The 27,875-nt window shown below is 51.2% G+C and overlaps 5 protein-coding genes across 5 annotated transcripts; 4 read left to right on the plus strand and 1 right to left on the minus strand.

Annotated features, from left to right (window-relative positions):
- Window positions 1–4,023: 4,023 nt before the first annotated feature.
- LOC100901727 (cuticle protein 16.8) lies at window positions 4,024–4,854 on the plus strand. The gene is made up of 2 exons (XM_018639352.1): window positions 4,024–4,047; window positions 4,393–4,854. The coding sequence occupies exons 1-2, from the start codon at window positions 4,039–4,041 to the stop codon at window positions 4,852–4,854; spliced, it is 471 nt and encodes a 156-aa protein (XP_018494868.1). The 5' UTR covers window positions 4,024–4,038.
- A 9,937-nt stretch (window positions 4,855–14,791) lies between these two features.
- LOC100898748 (transmembrane protein 68) lies at window positions 14,792–16,645 on the plus strand. The gene is made up of 7 exons (XM_003742864.2): window positions 14,792–14,961; window positions 15,033–15,195; window positions 15,298–15,482; window positions 15,592–15,704; window positions 15,774–15,895; window positions 15,987–16,132; window positions 16,224–16,645. The coding sequence occupies exons 1-7, from the start codon at window positions 14,842–14,844 to the stop codon at window positions 16,317–16,319; spliced, it is 945 nt and encodes a 314-aa protein (XP_003742912.1). The 5' UTR covers window positions 14,792–14,841; the 3' UTR covers window positions 16,320–16,645.
- Window positions 16,646–18,481: 1,836 nt separating this feature from the next.
- Window positions 18,482–20,341, plus strand: LOC108864199 (putative phospholipase B-like 2). Its single transcript, XM_018639353.1, has one exon. The coding sequence runs from the start codon at window positions 18,482–18,484 to the stop codon at window positions 20,339–20,341; it is 1,860 nt and encodes a 619-aa protein (XP_018494869.1).
- LOC100898894 (transmembrane protein 147) lies at window positions 20,342–21,955 on the minus strand. The gene is made up of 4 exons (XM_003742865.2): window positions 21,664–21,955; window positions 21,305–21,493; window positions 21,065–21,182; window positions 20,342–20,920 (listed from the first exon to the last, which is right to left on the minus strand). The coding sequence occupies exons 1-4, from the start codon at window positions 21,734–21,736 to the stop codon at window positions 20,647–20,649; spliced, it is 654 nt and encodes a 217-aa protein (XP_003742913.1). The 5' UTR covers window positions 21,737–21,955; the 3' UTR covers window positions 20,342–20,646.
- Window positions 21,956–25,324: 3,369 nt separating this feature from the next.
- LOC108864200 (inhibin beta chain) lies at window positions 25,325–26,305 on the plus strand. The gene is made up of 2 exons (XM_018639354.1): window positions 25,325–25,864; window positions 26,028–26,305. Exons 1-2 carry the CDS (start codon window positions 25,325–25,327, stop codon window positions 26,160–26,162), a joined length of 675 nt encoding a protein of 224 aa, XP_018494870.1. The 3' UTR covers window positions 26,163–26,305.
- Window positions 26,306–27,875: the final 1,570 nt, after the last annotated feature.

The raw sequence follows: 27,875 nt of genomic DNA on the forward strand, positions 1-27,875 counted from the left end.
GTCCCAGATAAATACATATACAGAGCTCGATCAAGGCTCCAATCTCGTCTCTGCGGAAGGTTCGCCCAGAGACCCCGGACTCAAACTGGATCACGAGAAGTGTAGCACGCGTTGAACACGAGCGGTTTCCGGTTCTCCAGCTGACCAAACTTCCAAGGGCCATGACGTTTACCACGAACGAAAAGAGAGAGAGTGGCTGAGGTAAACTGGCGGACATTCTCGCACAGAGAAGACAGACAACTCACTTTCTTGCAGGATTTTGAAGACTGGGTCTCGGATTTGGGGGGTCCTAAGTGTGAGGAGAGGGCTTTGTTCGAAGGGATAGGTATTTCGCGGCTAGAGGCCGGCGGCCGCGCTGTCGCAGGAGGTGCGGGCGGATTATTTTCGGGCGAAGACGGCTCGTCCGGTGGCCGAGAGCCGTCTCCGTTCGGGTTGTAGAAAGGACTCCTGCAAGGGAAACAAAGACAACCGCATGAAATACTGGGTGCTTTCTCCAAATCGACTCCGGAGCGGAACTCACATCCCAAGTCAAGCCTCAAGTGAATTTTTCCGATCTATTTTACGAGGCATTCTTCTCGAAGCTAAGATTCATGTCCTCGGGGCTTATTGTTAAGGACAGTATCTTATGTTGATCTCGCGGATCGGTGCCGTAGGCCGATGCCGAGATCTATAAGATGATCCGCAGCGCCCCCTGGCCTGTCCAAATGAGCGAAGGGTTTTGAGGGTTGCCGGTTGTCTTGCGTGACCACAATGTCACAGGACAGCTTCAGGCTCAATGACTTCCTCCGAAAACATGAGCATATTTGAAAAACAAGTGGGGTCCTTCGAAACGATGACACTGAATGGTCTTTATTCCGACGGAGTCGAGCGGTTTCGCTTTAGGGCATTGCTCTCGGAGTGGATTTTTTTTTCTGGGCGCGAGATTAATCGATCGATCTCTATGCAGACTGTCGTCTGCCCGGAGACTTCCCGACGATAGGCGTCACTGCAGCCACCCCGATCCATGTCGGCGCTGCCAGAACGAGGGACAGACCGGCGCTCCGGAGTCTATGCCGGAGCCAAAGATTTCCTGTGAACAGGAGAAGGATCGGTGCGAATCACCTGAACGATGGCGTCGTTAACACGTGTCAGTGTCGTCACCTGCGCAATGTACCAATTGCTCTGACTGACTTCGACAGTTGTAGAACTCCGAATCGTTGCCTCCCAAAACATTTGCCTCAATAGCAGCGGCTTCGAATGGATATGACTGACGCTCTTGAACGGCTTGGAATCGTTGTGGCCGGCACTGCTGACCGCGGTGACAGCAGACGGGCTCGACAGTGGCCGTATTGTGATGCCTTGCCGGATCGCACATCGTCGGGCTATCTGTTCACGTGATTCGTGCAATCTCACAACGCGTATCTCTCACGTAATTTTGTCGACGTAAACGGCAACAGTCAGGGATATCTTAACTTCATCACTCCGATTCTTATGTTCTCTTCAATATCATAGAGAATCATCCACTTGAGAAGATTTTGCGTCGTGGTCACAGCTGCCGTGCCGCGCGGCAAACAAAAGCGACCGCGAATGAAGGAGGTTGCGGGCAGCCGTAGGAGTTGGTTGACGTTTGACTCCGCTGCTTCTCTGAAAGTGGAAGCGAAATCGTGGGAGCCTCAGAGCGTCCTGAAGAAGCCCCCTTAGCGATTCAGAATCTTGTTCGGAGCGGTGACGGCCGATTCGCGCGCATGTCGTGCCGCCGGGTCCCAGAATCGCCTCTCAGAGCGAGCTGAGGATCCAGGACTCCAGCTGTACAGAGTGATCATATTCGAGCCTGTGGTCGTCACACTCTGTGGATTTCGAGTGCCTAGTGACAAAACTGCGGAATTTCGGCATAGCTCAGCGAGGACCTAGTTTCGATCCGAAAGAATCAATGAAGTCGACTGAAAATTGATTCGACGGAATATAAGGCCGCCGCTAACTTCGAATTGCATTAAAAGAGAGAAAAAACGCATTCTGAACGCTTCGCCGTAACTCCGCTTCGACAAAACCAAAACAAACGAAGGCCGCCCGTGGCTTGGAAATATCTCTCAATTCTTATGGTGTCGCCCCCTAACTAGAACATTATTCGGAGATAATTTTTTGGATCCGACCGGAATTGACGTTTCGACCACCTTTTCTAGAAATGGATCCAACGGCGGTCAGCACGCGGCGTCCTCCCGCACAGATCAAACGACCAAATTGCTGCCCGCAACCACAGAGTAGAAAGCAGCCGAAACACGAGGAATTTTCTTTCTAAAAATAGGTCTGAATTTCACTGAATCACCGGTGATGTCTTTTGTGACGCCTCCATCATCATGAACCGAAACATCGAAAACCGTGTACTATAGTGCTTCGAGAATCTCCCGCAGAACTTAATTATGACATAAGGCGAAGGTCGCATTCTAATCAGGACAACAATGGAAAAGATAAACTCTCGAAGATTTCTACGAAGAGACGGCTCTTATCTACCCTTCCGGTCTGTATTCGAAGCAGAAGGTCTCGTTAGGCTAATTCTGATCCTTTTCTCTGGAGGCAGAAGAAGCGCCAGATACGGACGTCGTGGTGGTGATGGTGGGACGCTGTGCTCACCAGCAGATGAGATATCGCCACAATTTAATTCACCACGACGCCTTACCACCTACGAGACTCGGTGAAAACCGGTCACTTTCGGTCGTTCCGATGTTTTCCAATGTTTAAGTTGCTCAGACAAAAATCTACGAGAGCTTGGATTTCTTAACGCGATCGGGGCTTGTTCTGAAAAATCGTCATCGAATTTCCAATCCGCTTGCCCGACCCACGCCGGCCACGGATTGATTGGACATTCGCGAGCATTCGAAGTAGAACGCTCGACGGGGCTGGCAAGAAACCTGATAGTGATGTTCGCGGGTACTGAGCCGATGGGGCGAGAAACTTGAAGTTCAGTCTCGGATTGGCGTACGAGTGCTTCTGAATCCAGGGTCGGACTCTCGGCCGCACCGTATGGGCGAATCAGATCCGGCGCGCGCTTGTCAAGCCGAGCAGAGGGCGTGCGTTATTTCCCAGGATGGACGCGACATCGAGGAGCGATACTTCACTTGATGTGCCCACGAGCGTCAACCGCACACCTTGATCGTTTTCCCTTACACGGCGCTTTCTGCCCGCTTTTTATCCGTTAATGAAATTTTTGTGCCGTTGATAAGTGCTATCGATAGAAAGTGCTTTTGAAATCTTGCCTTCAATCTTTCTGAAGTTTTTCTTGACTCCAGTTGGGAAGCGCGCTCGGGTTGCGCGACTGTCTGCATTGCAGGATACTGAGGGCTACCAGATGTACTGATACCGTGACCTACGTGCTACTTTTGATGAATCTGACGCGGAGGTAGTTCCAGAAGTACTCTCCCGATGTCCCCCGGGCTGGTAGAGAAGACCATACCGGTAACCAACCGCTGACAGAGTCTACTCGATGGAGATCTTGTCGGCGCCCTCGAAGATCTGCTGAGCGTCTAAATAGAGCGAAATCCGCCGAAAGCTAGAGCTATCTCTGCAGTCGTGAATTCCGTTATTACCCAAGAAATCGTCTTTCTATCGGCGGAGAGCCTGTCTGCTTAAGCAAATCCGGCGCCGTAGGGCGCAGCCGAACATTGTTTCCAACCCAGCGTCCGAGCTTGGAAAAGATCGCTCCACCGTTCTCCAGAGAGTTTCTTCTCTCCAAGCGCGAAAATCCGTTCCGTGAAATGGAAAAATGCGCTTGACATGGGGACATATACTTCATACTTCTAATGAGAGCTATGCAAATGGAGTACGGACGACCTTCGAATGTATTACGCGAATATATTCTGAATGGAGGAAATCTCCGGGCTTTTGTCTTCTTCCAGCAGCTCGTTTCAATGTCACCGCGCTTGATTGAAATTCGGGGCAAACTCCGAAGTTTCGTCTCACCCAGCGCGTCGGCGCTCTTTCTCGCGCCGAAGCGGGCGGCGGGGGAAAGCAGCGTATTTAAAGTCGACTGACCAACGGTCAGACACGAGACCATCTAGGAACACGATGCTCAAGGTATCTGTCTATGAGCGTTCAGAGCTCTTTCTCTCCAACTCAGGAGTCGTGAGATCATGACACCGAGTGCTCGTGCCATATTCTCAATGTTGTGATGTGGATCGGAACCTTGCAATCCTGTCGACGAGTCGACGGCAAAGCCTGACTTCCCGTCAGGGGTTTTCTACTCTCTCAGGATGCTCTCCGCGCAGTGGATTGACTTCGAACTTCTGTGCAGGATGCTCATACACGAATCGAGTGGCTTCGCTCAGATGTCGCCCCACGGAGGCGTCCGTCGACAGCCTTTCCCTACGTTTTCCTCAGTGATGTGTTTTCTAAGAGAACTTGTTTTCTTTGTTATTCCAGTTCCTTTTGCTCGCTTCATCTGCCGTTTCTATGGCCCTTGGGGGGCACATTGCTCTCTCGGGGGGCCATGAAGGGGGCTACAGCGACCGGTACGAGTTGGCTCAACAACAAGACACACACGGATCGCATGGGGAATACGCCGATGTCTATCCAGTTGAAACCTCCAACCATTACGAAAAGGAGATCTACGCTCCGCAACCGTACAAATTCGGATACGAAATTCTCGATGAGTACGGCAACAAACAATCTCGTCACGAGGTCTCTGACGAGCACAACGTGAAGAAGGGCTCCTATTCATTCACCGATGCCCACGGAATTTCCCGGCGAGTGGATTATGTAGCGGACGCTCACGGTTTCCGCGCCACGATCCACACCAATGAGCCCGGCACGGCACCCTCGAGCCCCGCGGGGGCACAGTACATATCTGATCAGAGCTCGGTGGCCTCCTATGGATATCACTGATGCCTGGGCTCTCGTCTAAGAGCCCTTCCCTCGAACAGAGAATGCCTGATCCGTGTGTTTGTGCCGTGTACGAAAAAAATATGTGAAAGATCATCGTGCCAATGTCACACCTCTGAATAAACTGTAAATAATTTCATTCTGTTAATGCGATGATGACCCATTTATTTGAGAAGGGCAACGACGACGGTTCAAGAGTCGCCGTATTTGGAGTTTCATGAGAGTCGCGCGAAATAAGAATAGTGCCGGCTGTCACGCCTCCTCATCGGAACTTGCAGCGGAGCTCGGCTTGCCGATCGCACCCATCAGAGTCTGACCCGTGGAGGGACAAGAAAACGCCAGTCGAGTAGCTGGTAGCTCTTGGAATCAAACGTCGAGAAGTCTCTGGAATCAATCAGCAGACAAGGGCGGGACTTTCATGATGTTCCGCGAGGCATGAATGACCTTTGCATGATATGCTTCTTAATTTGATCTGTATCGAGTTTTTCATTCTGCGTGATTGCGAAATGATGTCTCGGTAATTTTGGTCAAAAGCTCCGACAAAATGCTCCAAAATACAATCCGTGAAGCAATGGGCACTTGTGGTAGACGCCGCGAACGGCGTTGTTACAATTGACAAGCGACGAGCGATTCTTCGAACAGGATGCGAGCCACCGGCTCACCTGTCGTTTACGCAAAGTATCAACAAGAGCTACCGGACAGCGCGATGTGGGGTGAATTGGTTTACGACCAAACGGAGGAGCAAAAATATTATGTACAATATTATCTAACAGCTTCGTTCGAGGGCTTATAAAAAAAGCATGAGTCTGCAGAATATCGCCTTCGAATTAGAGCGTTCCAAATAATATTCTTCTTTGAGTTGGGATCTCATTTCGCGAATCAAATCCCATATGTCTAGCTTGTGCTTGTATCGAAAGAGCCCTAATATTATCCCAATCGCAATATGTATTATGCAAAAGAGAACCGCGACAAGAAATTACATCAGGCTCGTTTTCGTCGTCCGTATACGCAGAACCCTCCGAACACCTATATAGCAATTCGATATGCAACGAATCCGGGCCCTAATCTCACTATATCTCTGATGTACAAGCTAATAATTCTTTGCGAGAAAGCGTATGCAGCATATACAGATATAATGATAATCTGCGGCTGATGAGTTACGCGGCGGAGGGCGCCGGGCGGTGAACTCTCCAGCTCGTCATTGCTGTGGTTAGTAGAAGGGACTGTTCAGTCAAGATGATCTCGGCCCCAAGCCGCCCACCCCACTTTCGAGTTCCAGGGCACATCGGAAGACGACAGCGAACCGCTGAATAGCGCGCCTGTAGCAATCGCGATCAGCGCGAATATTGCCACAACCGATCGGAACAAGCATCGTATGGACGCGAGACTTTGATGGGTTACCGGCCACTTCTTTGAATGATGGCCAGTATCGAATGGTCGACAGGCGAAGAAAATCGCGTGGGAGATCCTTTGTCGCGGGCTCCAGTTTGGCAACGAACTTGGTTTGGGCTACTGGTCCAGTTACAGACGGGACCCTCCGGACGACGCCGAGGAAAGTATGTATGTCAATGAGAATCATTTGACTCGCGCTTGGAGCGACTGTGATCATTTCGCCATGGATTCAATTGCCATCGATAGTTTTCACGGTCGGCTGTGCCGATTAAAGCATGGCGGAGAGTCTCAGAGTTCGCGAAGGATGAAAAGGTAGAACCTCAGGGACCGTTGTGGAATCAATATTGTCATGCCAGGATTGGTTGCTTCTCGTCGTTTACGATCGGCCCTTCGAGCGTCGTCGTCGAGGCTCGCTCGGGGCCAGCTTGACCCGTGAGCTGCGCCCGTGTGAGCGTGCAGCCCAGCAACTCGCTGAGCAATTCAGGAGGATGGCATAATCGAGGTAATATCGCTCTCCCGTCCGACGGAGAACTCTCGCGTCAGCCGGTGAGTGGCTCGACAAGCACCGAATGAGGCTAACGACTCCCGAATATTTGACACGGTAACTTGTCAGCCGCCTCTTGGATCTAGACGGAGGATCATAAATAGGCTAATCAGACCATGATGCTGATCACACGACCCGTCTTCTTTGTTTCGCGGACAAGACCCAGGCTGCTGAGGGTGTCAGGATACGAACAGATTCTGACGCGTCCGATTTTTGTGGGCACTTGCTCCACATCAGTTGCCCTCCTGGACTGCGGATCCGCCCGAGAAAGCCTTCGGCTCTTCTGGTTGGCGCTGCGGATTGACATTATCGCGAAGACGATGTCGCAACAAAGATAATCAAAGGCGCTGATGGCATTACGCTTTTCTGCTTCGGGATAGAAACACGATCACTCGTACAAAAGCGATAGACACAGCTTCTGTGGAGAAACATTCATGCGGTCATCATGTTGTCCCGCCACCTTGTCGTTTGCTCGCACCTTTGCGAGGCAAACCTCCACCCTATGATCCATAGAATCGATGTTTACTTAGGCTTTCCGTCTTGAGTTCCCCTACCTGATAATTGTAATATATAACAACAGTTATACATAACATCATGATAATCATCGCTTCGACGCGTATTGCGCTAACCAGTGACTCGGATGGAATGCTTCCAAAGCGGATCCCAAGAGTTGGGGCAATCCCCAAGCAGCGATTCTGGGTCCTCATTTCTGATCTGGTGAAGCATATCCGGTAGGTACATACATAAATGAAAATTTATTACTGTTTCCTCCGGAAGTCGGCGGAAAGGGATCAGCACTGTCCTGCCTCAATCGACCGTATTCCGCCTAACCCACCTCCTCCGAGCCCCAGAAGCATTCCCGATCGACCTGGAGGGCCTACTGATTAGATTAGGCTAGGAAACTGATAAGATCGCAGCCCCAGCATGGGGAATTTCAATTGAACATGTAAGGTGGATTCTGCTCATCCACCAAATGCTCGAGCATGAAAAGCTCAAGATGGGCTGGTGATGACTCTATAGCATTTTTTCCTCGATCCAGAGGTCACGCTCACGGACCGGTGGGAAGTCGGTGATCTTATCATTCGAAAATGCGCTCATCAATCGCCTTGCGAGGGGACTTGCATTGTGGGGCAAGGTGGCGACCGAAGTTCGATCTATTATGACGTGCCTTCGGCGAGATGTGGAAATTTAGTTCCCGGCGAGGGCAGTATAAAGACAGAAGTCGAGCAATGGTAGCTCCGAACGAAGTGTTGTCCATTTTCGCGTAATGCTCTGGTTCAGGGTGCGTGGTTATTTCATGTATAATATCTGTGCGTATGTGTGTGGATTCCCCTGTTCTATTATCGCTGAATGTGATGATCTGTCCTGGGACCGACGGACCACCCGCCTGCCAGCCAGCTTGCATGTCCGTCCATACGTTCGAGAACCTCTAGGGGTTACGCTTTCATAGGACGGACGTGACGATCGACTCGGTGGTGGCCGATCCCTGGGCTCTGAAGCGTTGTCCGGAGGTCTTTTCGCGCCTCGAGGGGGCTTGTTGTTTCCGTCTGAGAAGAGGAGGATGTTTGGAGGAAATCATCGTATTTTCCGATTGTAGAAACAATCGATTCTCAAACCCTCACTGACCCCTTCATTGATTTTCAAGGTCGCACTCCTCTGCTATCTCTCGTATACCGAATCTGCTCCCTTGGAATCCCGTGTCGATCAAGCACAACTCGAACTCGGGGAGGAAGAAGTCCGGGAGGGAAACATCATCCCAGGCGAGGATGGTGCTCGGTTCACAGCTCAGAGCAATAGATTCGGATACAAAATCATCGATAAGTATGGGAATAAGCAGATTCGAGAGGAGGAAGCCGACGCGTATAACAACCGGAAAGGCTACTATTCGTTCATTGATCACAACGGGAAACATCGTAAGGTAGAGTATGTCGCCGACAGGCACGGATTCCATGCCACCATTAAAACAAACGAACCTGGGACCGCCCCCAGTCACCCGGCCGGGGCACAAACCATTGCTCACTCGCAAAACCAAGTTGCTCCTGAGAGCAATCGATGGAGCTTCATCGAAACGCCAACGAGGCCATCTCCTACGACGACACGACCCGTCGCCGAACCTCATTCCGTCTCCGAGGGCCACGACGGGATCTCGACTCACAGAGCATCGATAGCTCACATCGCTCATGCTGGAAAGACGATAGCTGTCACCATGCCGTTAGAGGTGATAACCCCGAGGCGGTCCGCTCCTGCGCTTGAACGGAAAAAGGACGTCGATATCCGACCCGTCAGCCTATTCGTGCCCGGTCATGCGAGTCTGAGATCTCATTCTGGGTCGGTATCTCACTATAGCTTCAAATGGTGACTTGAAAAATGACCGCTCAGGCACTTGCTCCCGAAGCAACCCGTTGTATTTATTCGAGCAAATGTTCAAAGCTTGTCGGACGTGCATATGAATCGTTGAATTCGATCCTCGACCATGTACATACTACAGGGGCGCGTACAAGATTCTCGTTAGGGGGGGGGAGGAAGGATAAATTCGAGTTTTGATGGGGACCAGACGACCAACATGATGTCGCGCCTTCCCGGGGTCGATACTTCAGCGTTTCGACCGAGAAAATTTCAGAGGGCGATGGCTCCCTTGCCCCCCCCCCGGGCGCGCCCCTGACATTTTATGATAGATACTGGCAGTGTTCAGAAAAATATTATGAGCCAGAGAATTGGATGGGTTTGTTTCAAATGAATCCATTGTGTGTAAAGAGGCTGCGAGGCACTCATGATTGAGCTCATGTCTGATCGTACTCTTCATCTCAATGGTGATTTCTGTATGATCCATAACTAGATCATTCGATCCCTGTGTCCCACTAAAGCTCTCAGGCTTCAACTTGGTGATCGATTCTGGTGAATGATGATTCACGTCTCCACCAGAAGAATTTTTCTTCGACAACGGGGAAATCAGAAACCTTTCGAATAAACGACATACGAGCCGAGAAATATTTCCATTGGGATAATTACATAATGATCTGAGGCACGCTCGCCCACTTCTCGTGGGACCGAGGAGAAGAGAATCTCCTTCTAGCCCGATCTTTTTTTCCGGAGCGCCCATCGGTGGATTCGGACAACGTAATGTCAAGACAGCATCGAATGACCTCATCTGCTTCGAGATGGCTCGAGAAGTGTCCATCAATCGTCCTGAGGTACTATACGCGATCCTCGCGTTGGGCAGGAGCGATTCGCGTAGTGCCGCAACATTGACCATACCCACCCGGGTCTAGTGAGGTGCGCAGGAATCCAGAAGGTTCGCCGGTGCACTCTAATTCTCAAGGCTCATGGAGCCCAACACTACGCCAAGAAGCCACTGACTGAGTCTCGACACATATGGAAGCGAACCACGACCTCGATTGATCCGTGCTCCTCAAAGTACGGATCGCATTTAAACGTTCCCGACCGGCGCTGCGATCGAGTTCATCTTCAGCAACTGGTCCCGGACCGCCGCGCCGTTCGCCTTGCTTCATTCAACCTAGACCTAATTATCTCCGAAATGATGATTTGGATTCGAGGTCAAATCAGACTCAATTCCAATCTAGATCACGTCGAGAAGTCAGGAGATCCGATGAAGATTTTCGTTCCCCATTTGGGATCACTTCTAAGGATCTCTAGGGCTAGTGGAGAAAATCCCGTGGGACTGATTTTCGCAGACAATGCCACATCGCACTAGTCAAGGCTCCCAACCCCTCACTGACTTATCGTCTTGAGAAAACAGTCGGACTCGTAGGCGCGGGGGTGATCGAGACCCTAGTTCAGTTTCGGAAGTCCGTTTGTCATAGAACCCTCAGGAAATTCTCGGAAACAATCGTGATCTCAACGTGAAGCGTTTCGGTGGAAGAATTTAGGATACCGGCGAGGAATATTTGCCGTATAGAGGGAGGGAATTTGACGATAACAATTACTCGGCTGCGGCTAGCTCGGCTCCTGATTGTGCCGTGCCGGCGAAATAACTAGGCCAAAGGCTGTGACTATGTGCCGAATATGACAGCGCTACAGCGAAAGGACTCCTGGGAATCCCTTTACAAGGTTTTTTATTTTAACACGCCTCCTATGACCCGCTTCCGAGAGGGGAGGCTGGCGCCAAATATATGGATTCGCGCAGGGCTATTGGTATCACGGACAATTCTATTCGCGATTCCCCTGCGGGAAGCACGATGATTCCCCGCGATACCGGGGGGAATGATATCGTGCATGATATCGCAGACAGCACCGTCACCCAAGAAAAATCATTTCCGACGAGAACGCCTCTAGAGTACAATTCTCCGAATATCCACGCAAATCGCGCATCTTGCATAAGACTCACCAGGTATAGTAGTAGCCGAAACCGGACTGGATCAAGAAGACGTAACTTTTGTAAATAGAATCCATCGGCCCCCCCTGAGAAAGGTGCTTCGGAGAGGAAGTTATGGCATCTTTCAACGCGTTGGGCGACACGACCGGCTGTGAAAGCATCACACCTCACACATCTGAGGACGATTTTCTCAGAGGAATAAATCGATACGGCTGGATTGACGATAGCTCCCGACGACGATGGGTGCAGCGGCGGAGCAGCTACAACGAGTGTTTCGGGCGCATGGGCCCGATGTTCGTGAAGTATCCTAAGGGCACGAGAACTCTATGACGAAATCTTCCGAGACGATGAACGAGACGAAGGAGGATTTATGGCAGTGATTGAGCTCGAGCTTGTCTTGTCAGATCACGTCATCGAAGGAGGCATTGTTCCAAAGCACGACCTGGTGTCGGCCATGCCAAGAAAACGGAGTTCAGTTCGAATGATCAGAGCGGCTGCCGGTGTGAACTAGTGAGAACGCTAGTCTCATCTGAGCGCTATGCTGAGCCAGCGGTGTATAGTACAGCGAAAGTGTACGTGATGCCCCCGCTACAGAGCAGCCTATTCTGAAACGGCCGGTCCCCCATCATCCACAACAAACACCACCAGCGTAGTGGCGACGATCTACTCTTTTCCGACGCCGCCGATCTCCTTCTGGCTCGTATATGATCCTAACCGATTCCCTGATGGACTGTCGCATATTTCAATGTTCCTCGTGCCCGAAGGCGGGAGCTCGAGGATTCCATACCCATTGCCTACGCGAGTCCTTTCTCAAGGAATCATCAGCTGCAGTTCGCTCGCAAGGAAAGATTCTTCTAGGTATCTAGGCCGGGACGCCTCCTCGGACACCACAGTCGATTCCCTTGTTCGTTTCCCTACGATCGGATTTCTACGGGATCCGGATCGCCTGAAAACTGTACAACAACTTGTCGGCACTATAGCGCAGGATTAAGCTCCGAAAACTAGCAGAACGCAGCTTTCATAGTGGACCCCCGGCCCCGATGGGTCGGTCGAGCGAGGGCTCCGTAGAGAGACAGGCGGAAATCGGGGAAGGGAGGATCCGGCTTCAAATGCGGGTTTCTCTCGATTCTTGAATTCGGAACACGATCCTCGCACTCCCTCAAGCGTCTTCGCGCCCATCTCGAGATGCACTCATGGTCCGCGCATCTTGCGAGTTCCAGCTCGGTCTCAGTCGTTTGCCCGTGTTCTCCGCTCGAGATCGTCTTGTTTCTTCGAAGAATCTTCCTCGATACGATTTCCAGGTGGAGTACTCCCTCCCTTGATTCACTACCGCATCATATGGGTAGCACCCCGTCACGACCGCAGCATCTTACCAAGTAAACCTGCTCTTCCACCGGGACAGGAGTTATGAATTCACGGTCATCAGCCGGACCCACGGCACCATAACTCACGGAGTTATCCGAATTGAGTGAGCGATTCGGACCCAGCTCAGTAACTTGAGGATTGAGGAGTGTTCGGCCAGCCTGCAATACAAGCTTGTTTACGGTTGAGGTTCCGAAATTGAGGTCAATACCCCTGACTGGGCACCGCTAGCGGCCGCGACGCGGTCCGCCGCGCGAATTACGGAGACCGTTGAAGGCTCTGGCGTTGTGATCCGCGATTCATTATATAAAAGTTTCGGCTCCCATTCCTCGGTGCCGCTGAAATTAATTTTCGATGATCCTCGACTCTCGACTTGCACAGCTAAATCGGGATGAAGCAGGTCTCGCCGAGGAAGACCTGTCTCGAATGGGAAAGACCTGTTTCGTAGGGGAATGAGCACGATTGGACATGCCGCTCAGGAAGATGATTTCGTAGGAATCATTTCCGAGCTGCGACCGATGCACTTAACCCTCCGCTCACACTCTACTGACTTCCCTACTCTGGATCCTCAGATCATACATGTCGGAGTATTGAAGGCCTTTCGAAGAGCAGCACTCGTCGCGTCCGCGATGTTTCAAATCTCCAAGCCCTCCCTGTACCTTGACTCAGAGGCTGTCTCAAGAGCTTGTCTCAGAGGGCAGGGCTTGTATTGGGGGAGAGGCAGTGGGAGGGCACTTCCACTTTTGAGGGAGACTCAATGACGGATCAATCGGGAACGGGCTGCTCTCGGGAAGGGTCTCTCATTAGAAGATAGAAAAACTCAGCTCTCTTCGGAGTAATCGGAATTGAGGGATATGCGGAGAACTGCTGAAAATCATTCTTGACCTGACCAAGACAGGAAATTACATGTGCGAATACAATGAGAGCGTTTGAGAGAAGGTCAGACAATTGGGTGGGAGAAGACGTGTAGATCGACGCTTTCGAGGAGGCGACCGCCTTCGGATTCATATACCATATATAGCGGAGGTTCCCCGAGTGCGAAGTACCTACTGTGTTCATCTGAGAGGCCCGCAAAAAGTGGCTCTATTATTTGGACCGCCAGTGTACACCGAGAGTCAACTTCTGGGAGGATCCATGAATGAGCCCTGAACCGGTTCGCGGAGATCTCCGGGGAGCTGTCGGAGGACTTCGTTTGCCCCTCCTGAGACTTTCTCCCTTCATCCATCGCTCATGCCGTTTTTTGCAGTGTCTGCTCCATCATATCTTTCACCTGAATGCGAGAGGGATCAACGTGCCGACTTCGCGCCCGGGGAGGAGTTCTTGACCGAGAGCTCGTGTCAGAACTAGAACCTATCCTGCAATGGAAAAAACCTGTCGGAATGCGCGGCCTGCAACCTTGACCTCACGCAGCTAAACAAATCCCAGTCTGTGAGGGCACGTACGCTGTCAATTCGTTTCGCTGATTCGAGACTATTTAGTGAATACATAAGCCCAGCTCGCCCAGAAACTTTGCTGAGGCCGCGGATCGCGTTTGAGGCCGGGAATGATCACCCTCCCTCATATACGTTTGCCAACTCCAACGAGGAGTATGAGAAGCAAGATTCGACGATCGGACAACCGTCTCAATGGCACGCATAAGGCTCAACTGGGAGACTCACATCCAGGAGCATACATTCGCGCAAGATTTCTTTCACGAACGACGACTGCGAGTCGACCTGCGAGGGGTTGCCGCTAGGAGCAAGAAACCCGCAAGGAAATCTCTTTTTTTTCTCCGTGCGACTTTAATACGGGCCCGTTCCCACTGCAGGCTCGTTAGAATTATCGCTTGAACTGAAAAAAAATTGAGCCTGAATGCTCTTCGACCGGAAGCGCCTCCCTTCCACCACAGGCAAACGACGTGGATCGACCGCGCCTGCCAGCGAGATGAGAAGTTAGATTCAAGCAGGGACCGTGGTCAGAGCCTGCCAGTACATGTAATTTATATCATAATACAACCAACTGTTTCAATTAACGGAGGAGCTCTGATCCTCAAATCCCGTCAATGCTAGCGATGCGGTAGTAGATTCAGGGGATGACCGACCCTTCCCCAGAATTCCATGGACAAAATAGGGCGATGTGGTTTATCGACTCATCGAGTGGAAGACCGGGACTCGAATTCGAATTATGGAATCAAACAGATTATCCTTCGTGAATGGGAAAGTTTAATCTGTTAATGCCGTGATAGTCTCTCCGATGTGATTGAATGCAAATGAATCCATCGGAACTTTCCCGAACGTTCCGCAAGATGCTTTCTCCTAAAGTTCGCTGTGGAAGCCGGAGCTTGAGAAGAGATCCCGCCGGATGCCAGTTCCGACGCAAAATGGTCACCGTTGAAAGAGGCTTGAGGATCCTGTCCTATGCCTACTTCGCGTACTTCATGGCGATTCAACCGTGGCTTTGTTGGTGGCTATGGGATTGGATATTTCTCAGACCTTTCATCGTGAGTCCGCGAAATTTCAGGAATGATTTTCCCGTAATGGACGCTCCTCAATCGTCTCGATCGTTCCCCAGCTCTACATCGCATCGCTGTACCCGATAATGTTCAACACCGGTGCTTTCGCCTTGTGCACGGCTGTTTACGTGTTTTTCGAGAAGAGCTTCGGGAATGAGTACAGGAAACTGTTTGCCCGTTCGATTCATTGGGCTTATCTCCTTCATGGAAAATTAGCGTTCGGTGAGCGTTCGGTGATTGGCATGAAAGCTTCTGGGCAGCATACATCAGATCCTTCAGTCGTTGAGAACTTGAAGTTTGAGTAAGCTCGTGGAGCTATTGCAGGCTACGAAGTTCATGGCGGTGAACGACTTCGGACGAAGAATGCTCTGATTGTTTACTACCACGGTGTGTTGCCCGTGGACGCGAGTCTCCTGCATTCTTATGCATACGTGAAATACAGGCGACATCTCAGTGGCATCGTGGATCGAAGTCTTTTCCAAATCCCTCTGATAGCCAGCGTGATGGATGTAAGTTCGCGCCAAATCACCATCCCCTCGCTCGTTGAGATCGGGATGACTGCATCAGCACGATCTTGCACTCGCTAATGACTTCTAGAGTCGATGAAAATTCTTTCAGTTCTTCGGTCAACATTGCTCTCCCGAGAGACTGACGCGCACCTTGAAGAGCGGAGGCATCGCATTCGTGGCGCCTGGTGGCGCCTATGAAGCTTTGATGAGCCAAGACGGCAAGTAAGTCAGGGGAAAATACTGGAAACTTCTAGGCACTGGAGTTGAATTCCACTAAGCGATGATTTTCAGACTAGAATGGCGCAATCGCTGCGGATTCGCGAGAATCGCTAAAAAGACTGGAGCTGCAGTCATCCCGATGTTCACTGTTAATATCCAGCATTTCATGACCCTCCATAAATTCGGGAACCAAGGTGCGCAGTACAACCGAAGGGTCCGGTTGCATTCAGGTTGTCTCTCGTATGCACACCCACGCTGAGAACTCTCCAATTCGAACCTGCGCAGGGAACGAGCTGCTCAAACGATGGTACCTCTTGTCGCGAGTACCCTTGGCGATACCAAAGCTTGTGCTGCCGGTGAAATTGCGTACTTACCTGGGGGAACCCATGTTTTGCGGAGAAAACGAAACGCCAGAGGCTTTTGCCGCGCGAGTAAGCTCCGATTATTTTACTTTTTTATACCCGAGTATTCTTAGGTCTCCCAGATGACGATTTAAGGGTCATTCGTTATTCCGTTTTTCAGGTCAGGTCTGCGATCGAGCTCTTACGAGACACTCACCAACGTCAACCCCCAAGCGTCCTCGCTGCCCTGCTCGAAAGGTGTGGTATTCGATGGTGATCCACGGGACGAGAGACTAGAGCTCAAAACTCTATGGGGAAAACGCTGAGATCCTGCTATGTCAAGCTGAGAGACCTGAACTCACAAGGAAAAGAACTCGATGGCCATCCAATGCGGCCGCAGGTCGATTTGTTGAAAATTTCTCCTCTCTCGGATCTCCCTCCACCCCATTCTGCTCATTCAGACTGCCTGTCACCCACATATCATCCTCATATGAGCTGGACTCGGATCTGATTATATACAAGAGAGAGATGTTTCCCCCGCGACAGCGGGAGTCGGAAAGATTTGCGTGAATGAATCGCGTTGAAGAACGTTACTCCTGATAGGCTCGGGTGACATCGTCTTTTTTTCTGCAAGGTTTCCCTTTCTGGCTTGATCGACTCTTCTGATGGAGAATTCTATCAAGGAAGGTGGTTTTCGGGACGCTGGGCGATGAGCATCAGGGAAAATGGAAGAACATTTTTTCTACGTAGGTCCTCTCTCGGTATTCACAGCTCGAATGACACGGAGAAGCTTGCGCTTCCACGGGAGACCCGTCCGCATTCAGGGACGGGACACGCTCTCGTCGCTCAGCGCAGGAATCGTTGCGAGGAATTCCGGAATAGAGTATAAATTCTAATGGAAAAATGCGGGAAGCTACAGTATCGAGCTGGATCATAAGCGGAATGTTAAAGACAATCCTTCTCCCCACAAGAAGTACTGATCAAGCACATATCCACCATCGAGTCGGAAGCGTACGAGGACGACGCGCGAAGTCGGTGAGGTCGAGGTCTGACAACGAGTGAGTCCATTTACCACGAAAGAAAGTGTCATGCTAGTCTCGATACACTGTACGCACTGAGAAGAGACCTGTGGTGTCTCCGTGGCTTTCGGGAAAGCATTCCGAGCGTCCGCGTCATTTCCGTAGCCGTCTCGAATATTCTTTTCTTGAGACCGTCGGACAGGGGTACGATGGAATGGCTTTCGAACACGCGAGATAATTTGATGAGAGGACCATCGCCGTGTCGGTCAGAACAGCGGAGGCTTCCGGCGAGCTGGTCGCAAGGTCAGCATGCGGAACGCCGAAGGGCAATTCCGCGACAGCAGCTTCTTCGGAGGCTCAGGGAAGGGTCTCTAACACATATTCTCCCGACGGGAAGCCGAGCCGCTGGCAATATAATTATACGGGCATTTGTACCTGACCGTATGCTCCGCGGCTCAATGCCTCTCTCAGAGAGGCTCTCCGGTCACAGCGGCGATATGTTCCCTGGGATGGTCAGGACATTCTCATTCGAATGCACGAATAGTCTCCAAGAGGTGCTCTAGGGCTCACTTCCCTATCTCTGCGGTAACAAGCGAATCGAGCCTCAAACCAATCGTCATCGTGTCCATCTCCAGCTCGCCGTGAGAGACATTGAAGAGCTCGAACTGCGAGAAAAAAATTTCGACAACTCCGGATATCGGTCTTCGGGGAAGCGCGGCGCAGGAACTTTGGAACCACCGATGCGATTGGAGAGGGTACTCCTCCCATGAATCATGGAACCTGCTCCCGACTGCTGAAATCTAGTCATTCTAGGAAATTGATTCCCAACACGCATCTGAATTATCGAGGAGTCGGGTCGATAATTCGCATTCAATGCTCTTCGACGACGGTTGACAGCTTGAACAATCTCAGAAGTCCCGTCGCGTGTTTGGGAGCACCGAGAGTGGAAGCCTCCATCAAGAGCTCAGATCGGGGGGATCGCCGGACGGAATATGCGATGGGTGTATCGAAATTCGTGGATTCGCCAATCCAGCAGCCTGATTGGTATTCGTGTTCTCACCGTTCACCGAGATGGATCTGTGACGCCGCCGCCGCCGCGCCGCTTGGATCAGTCCATCGTCGGCGTCGCGTTTAGCGCAACGAGGCTCTTCGTAGTCCGCTCACCTTCGGTATCCGTCAAGCGGCGAGCCTCTGGACCAATTGGCTACCGCTCTAACTTTGCGACTCACAGCGAGAGAGATCTATGAGCTCATGATCAAGCGATCGTGAGTCGAAAAGTGAGCCCAGTTTTTATTCTGACGGCCGCTAAGACTTTCCCGTGGATGGAAGATTTCAATTCGTCATATATGTCGGGATCTGTGGCGGCTCGGAATCCTCCTCTGTGGTCGGAATGTTCCACGGTGCTTCAAGTTGGCTCCCTATGTTTCTGTGCACTGTGTGCACCGTGCTCGCAGAACTGCGTCAATCGGAAGCCCGTCGCCTGAAGAGACTCCATGTTGAGCTGGACGGTAACAGTTCGCTGCGAATCGTTTACGATCTATACAATCCGCAGGCGTTGGCTTGGGCAAGTTTCAAGGACGCGACGCTCCAGGAAGGCTGGGCGTATCTCCACATCGAAACTAACCCGAATTTCCCAGATGAGCTGACGGCCTATGCCGCTGGGGTTCTCGAAGCAGAGGCAACTAGAAGTCTCATAAGTAAACAAATACAAAATCGATATTCGAAATACTGTTCCAATCTGCAACGAGTCACATGTAAACGTATCGGAAGGTACCTCCAGAAGCAAGTGAACTACATGTACAGAAGGGCTCTCTCGGGGAGGAAGAAATCAGCGTTCTGGAATCAGATCTATCTGCTTCTAAAGCAATTCACCGGTTTGAACGATCATTTCAATGGAGCCGTATTGCAATCTGGAAATCGTTTCAACGCCTCCGAGCCCCTGACAATGATGATCATCAATTGGGAAGGCGATCTTCTCGGTATCGAGCAAGTGCTACCCATGATCTGGCCGGTCAGGGATGGAATTACGAAAAAATCGAGTAGAATCAATACTAAACGTGGATCGCGGATCCCCGGACTCTATGTCAGGGACTCAAGAAGTGAAACTGGGAACTCTTCATACCTCTCTCTACCCCCCGGTCACTGCTCGGCTCTGATTAAGTACGTCGATGACAACATCTACATAGGGCATACAAGCTGGTTCGATTACGATTCGATGATCCGAATCGAGAAGAAATATGATTTCGCCTTCCGATTACGCGACGATGCTTCTCCCTCGATGGTGCCTGGGAGGAGACTCGTTATGACGTCGTACCCGGGGTGCCTTTATTCGCTAGACGAGTTCTATCTCATCGGGTCTGGGCTCTTCGTAATGGAAACCACTTTGGATGTTTTCGACCAATGGATTTTAAGACGATGTCGGGTGAAATCCGTCCCGACCTGGATGCGTTCCATGGCGGCGAACCGCTTATCAGCATCGGGGGAGGAGTGGGTTCGCCACTTCAGTCAAGAAAACTCAGGGACCTACAACAACCAATACATGATCGTCGATTTCAATAAATTCGAAACGAACGGTAGGACGGTGGCGGACGATGTCCTGTGGGTTGTTGAACAGATGCCCGGCACTTTCGTCAGCAGAGACCTATCGAGCGTTCTGCGCGGCAAGGGATTCTTCGCAAGTTTCAATGTCCCCTATTTCGAAGAAATCAGAAAAATCAACCGTCTGCAGGACTTCGAAGCCTTCACGACATTCTACAAATACGAAACAAATCCCAGGAAGCTGATCTTCGATCGGGATCAAGACGGCGTAGAGTCTGTCAGCAGCATGATGAACTTGATGCGATACAATGACTACAAGAACGACAACTTATCGACGTGCGGAGAATGCAAACCTCCGACCCGAGTCGCGACGTTCGCGATCGCGGCTAGGGCTGACCTGATCGACCTCGAGAAGCACCCGATCTACATCTTCAAGGGACTCAGCGGGGCGACAGATGCCAAAGCCATCGACTTCAATGGCTTCAAACGACAACGAATCGCTCTCGTCAATGGTCCGCCGAACGAGAATGTTCCCACGTTTTCGTGGAATGACACGGGTCTCCCGACACCTGCGGGACATCCGGACAAATTCGATTTCCCCATAGTCATCCATGATTTCGAGGAAAGTCTGCATGATCGGGCGCCGGACGAATCGCAGACGAGGTGTGGAGGAGATGTCATGATCGACGACGAGGTCGATGAAAAAATAATCAATAACAATACGTCCCGGATGCAGGTGTAACTCTGCTGGTTCTCATTTATTTGACAGGGATCCCTCCGTAACTCTCATACATTCATTCCGTTCGTTAGATTACGGCTTTGGGAAAATTCTTTGATCGTCAATGGAATCGCTGGAAGTCGAACCGTCTGAATAATGACAATAATGACTTTGCACAACATCGAATGTGACGAATGCTGGCGCAATTGAAGTGGAAGTAGGACTCCTATCCGATCTATTGGGCTGGGAATCTCGTCTCGACCATTCGAGGAGTTCGTCGGCGGATTTCGGTGTTTCCGATGAGTGTTTCCGGCTTTCCGCCCCCGACACTAATGGAAAACGTTACTGTAACCCTTCTGATTATTATTCAGTGTGTAACTGAGTGCCGAGAGCCCGATCACGGCCGAGGCGCAAGCTTTCACCGCCAACAAGGCCCAGGGGTCCAGAGGTAACGCATCGAAGAGAGCTGCACGATACGTCAAGAGAATCAGAGCGAGAACCAAGGGAGTTGAGCGCTCTGAGCTCTTCCATTGCGCCAAGAGTATAGCCGTGCTCAGATGGAATACAAGTCCGATGTTCGAGTCGAGGGCCATTTGCAGATATCTGTCGGAGAGAAAACTCCCTGTTCAGAAGTCACGTCGACATTCGGACCGTGTGGTGGGAAGGTGATCGTTCTTCAGGTCTTGTGGCGGGAATATGATCGTTCGCCGCTACGCCAGGGAGATCCGCTCCGAGTGATCAACCTACCTCCAGGAAAACTCTACGCCTCGGGCCCCCACCCAGAAAGGCAGGAGTCTGGTGAAGATGAACTCTGCGGCAGCCCAACTGAAGCCGGTTACAAGGAAGCGAAGGTCTCCGTAGACACCTGCAAGTTTTGTTTTGCTTTACCTGCGACTTGAAAACTCCGCACGAGGGGATTAGTTGGGTATTCTCGAGAGCTCATGCGACCGCAATGTCCATGCAATAGATCGTACGAAAAATACGCACCCCCTCTGCTCATGACAGTCTGGAGCACGACCAAATCGAGTACTTCCATAGAATGTCGGAGAGCTTCTCCGTAGTATGGCACGGAGTCAATTACAAACGTAGCTAAGAATAACATTTTCCCGAGTTGACAAACAGCATAGCAACTCGCTGCCTGCACACACTTCCAAAAGCAGCCGTGCTCCGATAAACCTGAGAATAAAATTGACGATGGTCAGAGACATCGATCCAATCGACCGTACCTCAGAGAGCGCGATACGAGACACTCCCTGGCTCATTCGGACGACGATCTTTTCGGTTCGGGACGGGAAACTCCATGGAAAAGGGATTAGAGAAGCCTCTGAGGACCAGAGCTCACCTACCTGATAGTCTGTAAGTAATTACGTAAGGCACCGCGGCGAGCGATAAACAGTTCAGGAAGTGTATCAAAGTCATTTCGAAGCCGAGTGGAATCCCCACGAAATCGGGCTTCAGTACTATTCAACTTCGCCGCTGGGGCACAGCTCCGACGACTAAGATAGACGAGGGTACGAGACCGAAGAAAATTTCTGGAACCGATTCTGTTCTCCCTTTTCCTTGTCTTGTACCGGCGCCTTTGAGTTATTATTTAGCTCTCACGAGCCACTCATCGTCGTGGAACTAGCAGCGGCGGAAGAAGACGACGTCGTCAGCTGATGGTTGCAGACGACACATTCGAGACCGGACGGGAGAGGGCTCTTTCGAAGATCTGGCGCGGAGCTCTCGGTGCGTCCACGCGCTCCGGGAGCTCATCGGAGTTGGTCCACAAGCTCTGAGAGCCAGAGCTCGAAGCCTGGGCTGTCGACCTGAGGTTCCTTCTCAATTGGAAATCATATCAATCATAGGATATCATGTAATCGTAGAAGCCAGGCTTTGAGGTGAAGAACTCCCGAACCTAGCACCTCGCGCGAGACGTCTCCCATCCAATCATACCCGATACTCACGCATGCGACTTCGATTACTATCATTTGTCCCGATGGGGAGGACCAGCCAAACTCGAAATTCTCGCCGGCCTATATTGTCCGAATTTGCGTGCTAGGACCCGAGGATGACTGCTATGCGTGGGGAGCTTGTGGGAAGAGTACTACAAGTCTCGATCGGGCATTTGCGCGAAATTTCGATAGCCCCGGATCCACCGATTCTCGTAGAAGTGGCTTCATGCCCAACGAAGGTTTCGTGGGGATGATTGTCAGAGCGATGCGCTCTGACATGCTCTGAGTCTAACCTAGCTGTAAGTCTGAGGACTCACAGTTTCCGTCTTATTCATGGCTCATGACTTGCACGTCTCGATAGATCGTTTGAGTCGCGCCGATACCGGTAGCCGAGGTCAGGCTTGGGGAGGTCGCTAGTGATATCAATTAATAACCCTTGTCGGTCAGCGGGGCTCACCCTCACGCCGAGTTGCTTTCCTCGGAGGTATTGTGCATATTGAATTTCACTCATTCAGCCTTTTTTTCAGAGGCGGCTTTTTTGTGTCAGATGGGCTGGTCGGCCGACACGACGGATTTGAACATCGCTCCCCGGCCTTCCGGCCATGATTAGATGTCGCACAACATCGACGGGAGACAATCGGAACCGAGGACAACTGGATCCTTCGGCGAGAAAACGAGCTGATTCTTCGCGTGCTCTTTCCACCGTGTGGAAAATGCGTCACGATACTAGAATAAGGGATCGCACGGCGCAACATGGAATCAGGGAACTCGCTCAAGGAGGTTCCTTCGATTCGTTTCGAGTCTAGACTTCGATGAATGATTTCCCTATTACGCCATTCTTCTACGTCTACCTCGGCTGATGTTGTACTGAGCGAAAAGAGGCTCATCTACGGCAGCGCTGAATCCGACGCTTTCGGCTGGTCCCAGTCGTAATAGCAATCTCGAATTGATGGGAAAGACCGCCGTTCAGATCGACTAGGGCAGAAGATATGAATGAACTGGATACATCCGATCTCAGTGGGCGAGATGGATTCCAGCTTAATTTAGGCTGACAGCGCAGTTCCGTCTCACTTAGTTTACAGCGAGAGGACAATCCGCGTTGACGCGATTCTCCGGAATAGGTGGCCGCCGAACATGCTGCACGTCTAAACTGATTCAAAGCTCGCCTTGGATCGTGCTGGCTCTACCTCTTACCTCCTGGGCATACCTCTTACGATTCGATGGCGAGGATTCTGCCGAATTAACCAGACTGCTCTGTTTGAATATCGAAATCCAATGATCTGAACTACTCGAACCCGCTCGAGCAGATGAGATCCCCACGATTCGATGGGAGGAGGGCGGAATATCGATTATGTTTTAGCCTTGTCGAAACTCACGAGTATATATCCTCATGCGATTGAGTCGATATAACAATAGCCCCGAACCCCGGCGTCTCGTCGTATGATGATTATTCACTCATTCGTGATTATTTACGGAGCAATCGATGAGAAAGGTCTCTTCATGGCCGGACAATTCGAATCATTGCATTCCCGGGAAGCGCATTGGAGTGTTCGATGCGAGCCGCAAGCTCGATTATTCAGGATCGTTTGCGCGCCCCTTATGTCATCATTGGTGATGTCAGCAACCAGATAGCTGCTACTTCGGAACCTATTCATAAAGTTCCTGAGTTTCTCTGAATACGTCCTGAGCAATTTGGGTCTGGCTCGTTGAGGCGGCATTCCACTGTAGTGGAGTTATTCGCAACTGCGAGGGCTGATCGATGCTGCGGAGGGGGAGAGACCGTCGATCCCGAACGTACCTCCGAGGCGGCGCTGAAATCATCGCCGAGCTTGAAAGCCAGATGTCCAGGATGTGCTTTCCGAGAGCATTATTCCCATGCTTCGAAGCGAGGTCGAGCACGTAAGGTCAACGGAGTCCGCGCATTGCGAGAGCGGACTACTCAGACCGAGGGTGTTGCAAATCGTCGTGCATTTCCGTTGAACAATTTTCCTGGTGTATCTCACGTGATGTCCAGAGCTCTTAGTCGCGAGTTTTTGTTTGAGAGGGCAGAAGACCAGCTAAATTACGTTCGAATTCGCCCTCTCCACATCTGCGCAAGAAGAGCGTATTTTTAGACACGTGAGTTTTCCATTGACGGCTCCCCGAGGCACAGAAGATTCACAGCGAGCATTTCCGGGAACTCGTTATGTCTGCGACTGGCTCTGGGTGAGTGAAACTCGGCGGTGAGGGCATGTCACTGAGTCGGTCGATCGAAGTAAACTTCGTGAGAGGTTCATGCGGTCGCCGAGGCTGGTTCTTGCGTCAATAGTTCTCCTCATGTCATCATTGCCAACGGTGGGGAGTGTGAGGAACTCGCTCCACTTTTCTTTGCTGCCTAAATCAGGTGAGTGTGTTGTGTGCCTCAATCAGGGCAGTGATCGATTGGGAATTGGGTTCTCCTCTCGTTCGCGTGGGAACCATCAGGAGACCTCGATACCCTTCAAAGCGACTGCGTCCGCTCGACACGTAGTTCAGAGAAGTTTGCTGTCAACCATCGATCTGAGCAATCAATTTCTCCCACTGTACCGGGAACGCGGGAGCTCGGAGGTCTTCTCGAAGCTCAAGATTGCGTGCCTCGCGGTTCGCGCGGGAAACTCGATACACGAGTTGCTGTGCAAACAAAATATAATAATGCAGATACCTCAGGTATGCTCGAGCTACTGATCGAATTCCGCCACAAGTAATTGAATTCCACCACTCACGGCGGACATCATTGACCGAGAATCTGCCCCCCTTATCGCTGCGGAGCGAGCTTCCGAAAAATTAACGGAAGTCACGAGGCAGGCTTCTGCATATGAGTCTCTGTTTCTAGGACCCGGGAGCCGCACTCCGGTGATCATCAACGGCCAGCCCGTCTTCTCATTCGAATCACCGCCAAACCTGCGTCGACGGTCGCCGCCCTCAGAAGCATTGTTACAGTTCAAGATTATCCGAAAACAGCGAGACCCTGTTTCGGTTTGCGTTTTCGAGCTCAAGAGTCATCACAGCAAATCGGGTCTGTCATGCCGACCCTCGGGACACGAATTCGATGGGCATGGGTCTAGCCAGCGCTATTCGCCTAGGTTTGGGCGAGAGTTTGCTGGTTTCAATTATTCCTAGCGATCTCTCGACAGGTTCCAATTCAACCGAGCTCGTTCTGCTTAAGACATCTCGCGTGGATCGGAATCAACAATTCGTGGCACTCGACATCACCGATCGCGTGGCGAGATGGCTCCGGAAAGGAAAAAAACTCCGCCTACTGGTTGATTGCATCGGTTGTCATCAGTTTGCCATAGAAGCAACAACGGGCCCCACGATCGACATCCGAGTCGACAAGAGCTCGGACGCCAGTTTCCGAAGGCGACGACAGCGCTTTCGAGCGATTCCCCGGAGCGAGCCCACATGTATAAACGGTCAGGGTTGTTGTATGAAAAGTCTCTACATAGATTTCCGCAAGTTGGGTTGGGATTCCTGGATCATCGCTCCTACCGGCTACGACGCCAAGTACTGCCAAGGAAACTGCAGCAACATTCCACGGACGCCCGACACTTTCAGCACGCATTACTCATACATCCTCGATAGATATCGACGCAAGGTACGCGACATGGACATCCACATACGATATCGCCTATAGACGACGGACGTTTTCGCGAATTCTTTTTCCGAAAGCCTTCCTGAGGGAATATATTGAGAGAAGGGAGCTGAGATTCGGTCGGATGTAGTCTCAGAATTCGGTCAATGAATGAGAATGTTTTTAGGTGAATCTCCGGGACCCAGCGTGCTGCGTGCCGATTCGATTGAGACCCATGAGTCTGCTGTATCATGATAACCGGGGACGAATCGTGAAATCTGACGTTCCTAATATGATTGTTGACGAGTGCGGCTGCGTTTGAACTAAATGGATCGGTCTCACGACTGTGCGAAGGTTCAATCACGGAGTCCGTCTGGCTCAATCTTACAATGACGGGACTGATTTCCCCACTACTCGCCGCCTGACGCCTCAGGACGTAAATAAATGACCCGGTCGCATTTTAAAGAGAATATACACCATTTCTACTCCGTACAGTATGTAGGGACCGGAGTCGCCAACTTGAGTCCATCCCCTCCCGGAGGCTTGCTAAAGTTGAGACGCATTAATCGATCAAAGCTGCATTCGCTTTTTCGATCCACGGAGCCCGTGGAACGATTTTGAAGCGACTACAATACACCGGACACAGCATACAATTTTCGACCGTCGATGAGGGCTCATGAATAATTAATTATAGCAATCAACCTTTCATTGAATGGGTGAACAGGCCGGTCATCGACTGGGCATAGACTTCTCGTCGAGCAGCATGGTGCAGCTTTCGATCGGGGGAGCATGCTGCTTCGACTAACGACACCGACGACCTAATCGCTGTTGGAGGAAGACGTGCATCCTCCCAGCTTCCCATCGCGCTTTTCGACGTATGTTCTCACCCCCGTCCGTCATACGAAAACACTTCAACGTGCTTAGTTCCCCTGATCGCCACGGACGGAATTAACCGCAGATCCCATTCCTTCCACGAACTCAGATCCAACGCCTTCCCCCTCTTCGCTCGTCTGAAGGGATCTCTCGCATACGCATCTAGCGGAATACGCACATATCAATATCTGAAACCGCCGTTGCGCAGATTGTTCCTGATCCTGCGAGCTTTTAAGGGCGATGGGAAGACCCATTAGTCTTATATCACTCAGGGAATTTCATCCTGTCCCGTGGGGACTCTTGGAGTTCTCCGGGATCTTCAGCTTCTCAGATTTTCTCCGTTCCTCCGTGGAGTCAAGTCTGACCAACCAGAAGTGTATTCTGTCTCTTTTTCCTTCCCGAGATCTCCTATCGACATGACGGGAGAACTTGTCCCCTTACACGTGATGAGCAGCCTCAAGTGGGCCTGAGCCACGGTCTGCAATTTGTAGAAGCGTGAAGAAGCTCTGTCAAGGGGCTACAGATGTTCGCGATCGAAATGGACAGCGGAGCAGATCACCGGCGCGCGGCGCGACGTATGTAAATATCCATTGGAAAGCAGGCAAAGCGAGCGCCCCGTCGGACTTACTCAGAGCGAACGATTCGGTGGATTTTATGAGGATTAATCGATTTCTCCCGGGAGAATATCCGGAGGACAGTTTCGTCTCGATCGAATCCTACGAAGTCGTGTCTGACGAGCCATTAATTTTTTTTTCGATGAGATGCTTCGAGATTACGAGATCGACGGACTTCCACGTGCCTCCATGGGATTACCGTGAATATTCTGATAGACGAACAGTTTCTAATAGACTGGCAGTTTCCAATGAATGGACAGCCTCCAATGAACGGGCAGGCTCTGGAGCATAGATGAAATAGCTGGGCAGTCACTGATGGACGGGCAAGTAATCGAGTCGCCACGAGCGGGAAACCCCTCTCGGGGCTTGTCTTCGTGAGCTTTCAGCTTGCTCTTGGTACTTATTCAATTGTTCCCCTATGGCATGCCAGAAGGAGCGACCGGACTTGATTCCCTCGTTGATGGGCGGGAAAATCGAGAATCGTCTCTAATGTACGGCCAGGTTCTCAATGCTTGGGAAAAGGACGGGAATGCCCTTCGATCAGGATA

This window comes from Galendromus occidentalis, unplaced genomic scaffold (assembly GCF_000255335.2).
Source record: "Galendromus occidentalis unplaced genomic scaffold, Mocc_1.1 scf7180000077434, whole genome shotgun sequence".
NCBI classification, from domain to species: domain Eukaryota; kingdom Metazoa; phylum Arthropoda; class Arachnida; order Mesostigmata; family Phytoseiidae; genus Galendromus; species Galendromus occidentalis.

Coding starts and splice junctions, on each gene's coding strand:
- LOC100898894 (XM_003742865.2), bottom strand. CDS start 21,736: ATGACTTTGATACACTTCCTGAACTGTTTATCGCTCGCCGCGGTGCCT. Junction 21,183..21,304: donor GACTGTCATGAGCAGAGGGG/GTGCGTATTTTT, acceptor CAAAACTTGCAG/GTGTCTACGGAGACCTTCGC. Junction 20,921..21,064: donor GGCGTAGAGTTTTCCTGGAG/GTAGGTTGATCA, acceptor TCTCTCCGACAG/ATATCTGCAAATGGCCCTCG.
- LOC108864200 (XM_018639354.1), top strand. CDS start 25,325: ATGGGTCTAGCCAGCGCTATTCGCCTAGGTTTGGGCGAGAGTTTGCTG. Junction 25,865..26,027: donor TCGATAGATATCGACGCAAG/GTACGCGACATG, acceptor GAATGTTTTTAG/GTGAATCTCCGGGACCCAGC.
- LOC108864199 (XM_018639353.1), top strand. CDS start 18,482: ATGTTTCTGTGCACTGTGTGCACCGTGCTCGCAGAACTGCGTCAATCG.
- LOC100898748 (XM_003742864.2), top strand. CDS start 14,842: ATGGTCACCGTTGAAAGAGGCTTGAGGATCCTGTCCTATGCCTACTTC. Junction 15,483..15,591: donor TGATAGCCAGCGTGATGGAT/GTAAGTTCGCGC, acceptor AAATTCTTTCAG/TTCTTCGGTCAACATTGCTC. Junction 16,133..16,223: donor CAGAGGCTTTTGCCGCGCGA/GTAAGCTCCGAT, acceptor TCCGTTTTTCAG/GTCAGGTCTGCGATCGAGCT.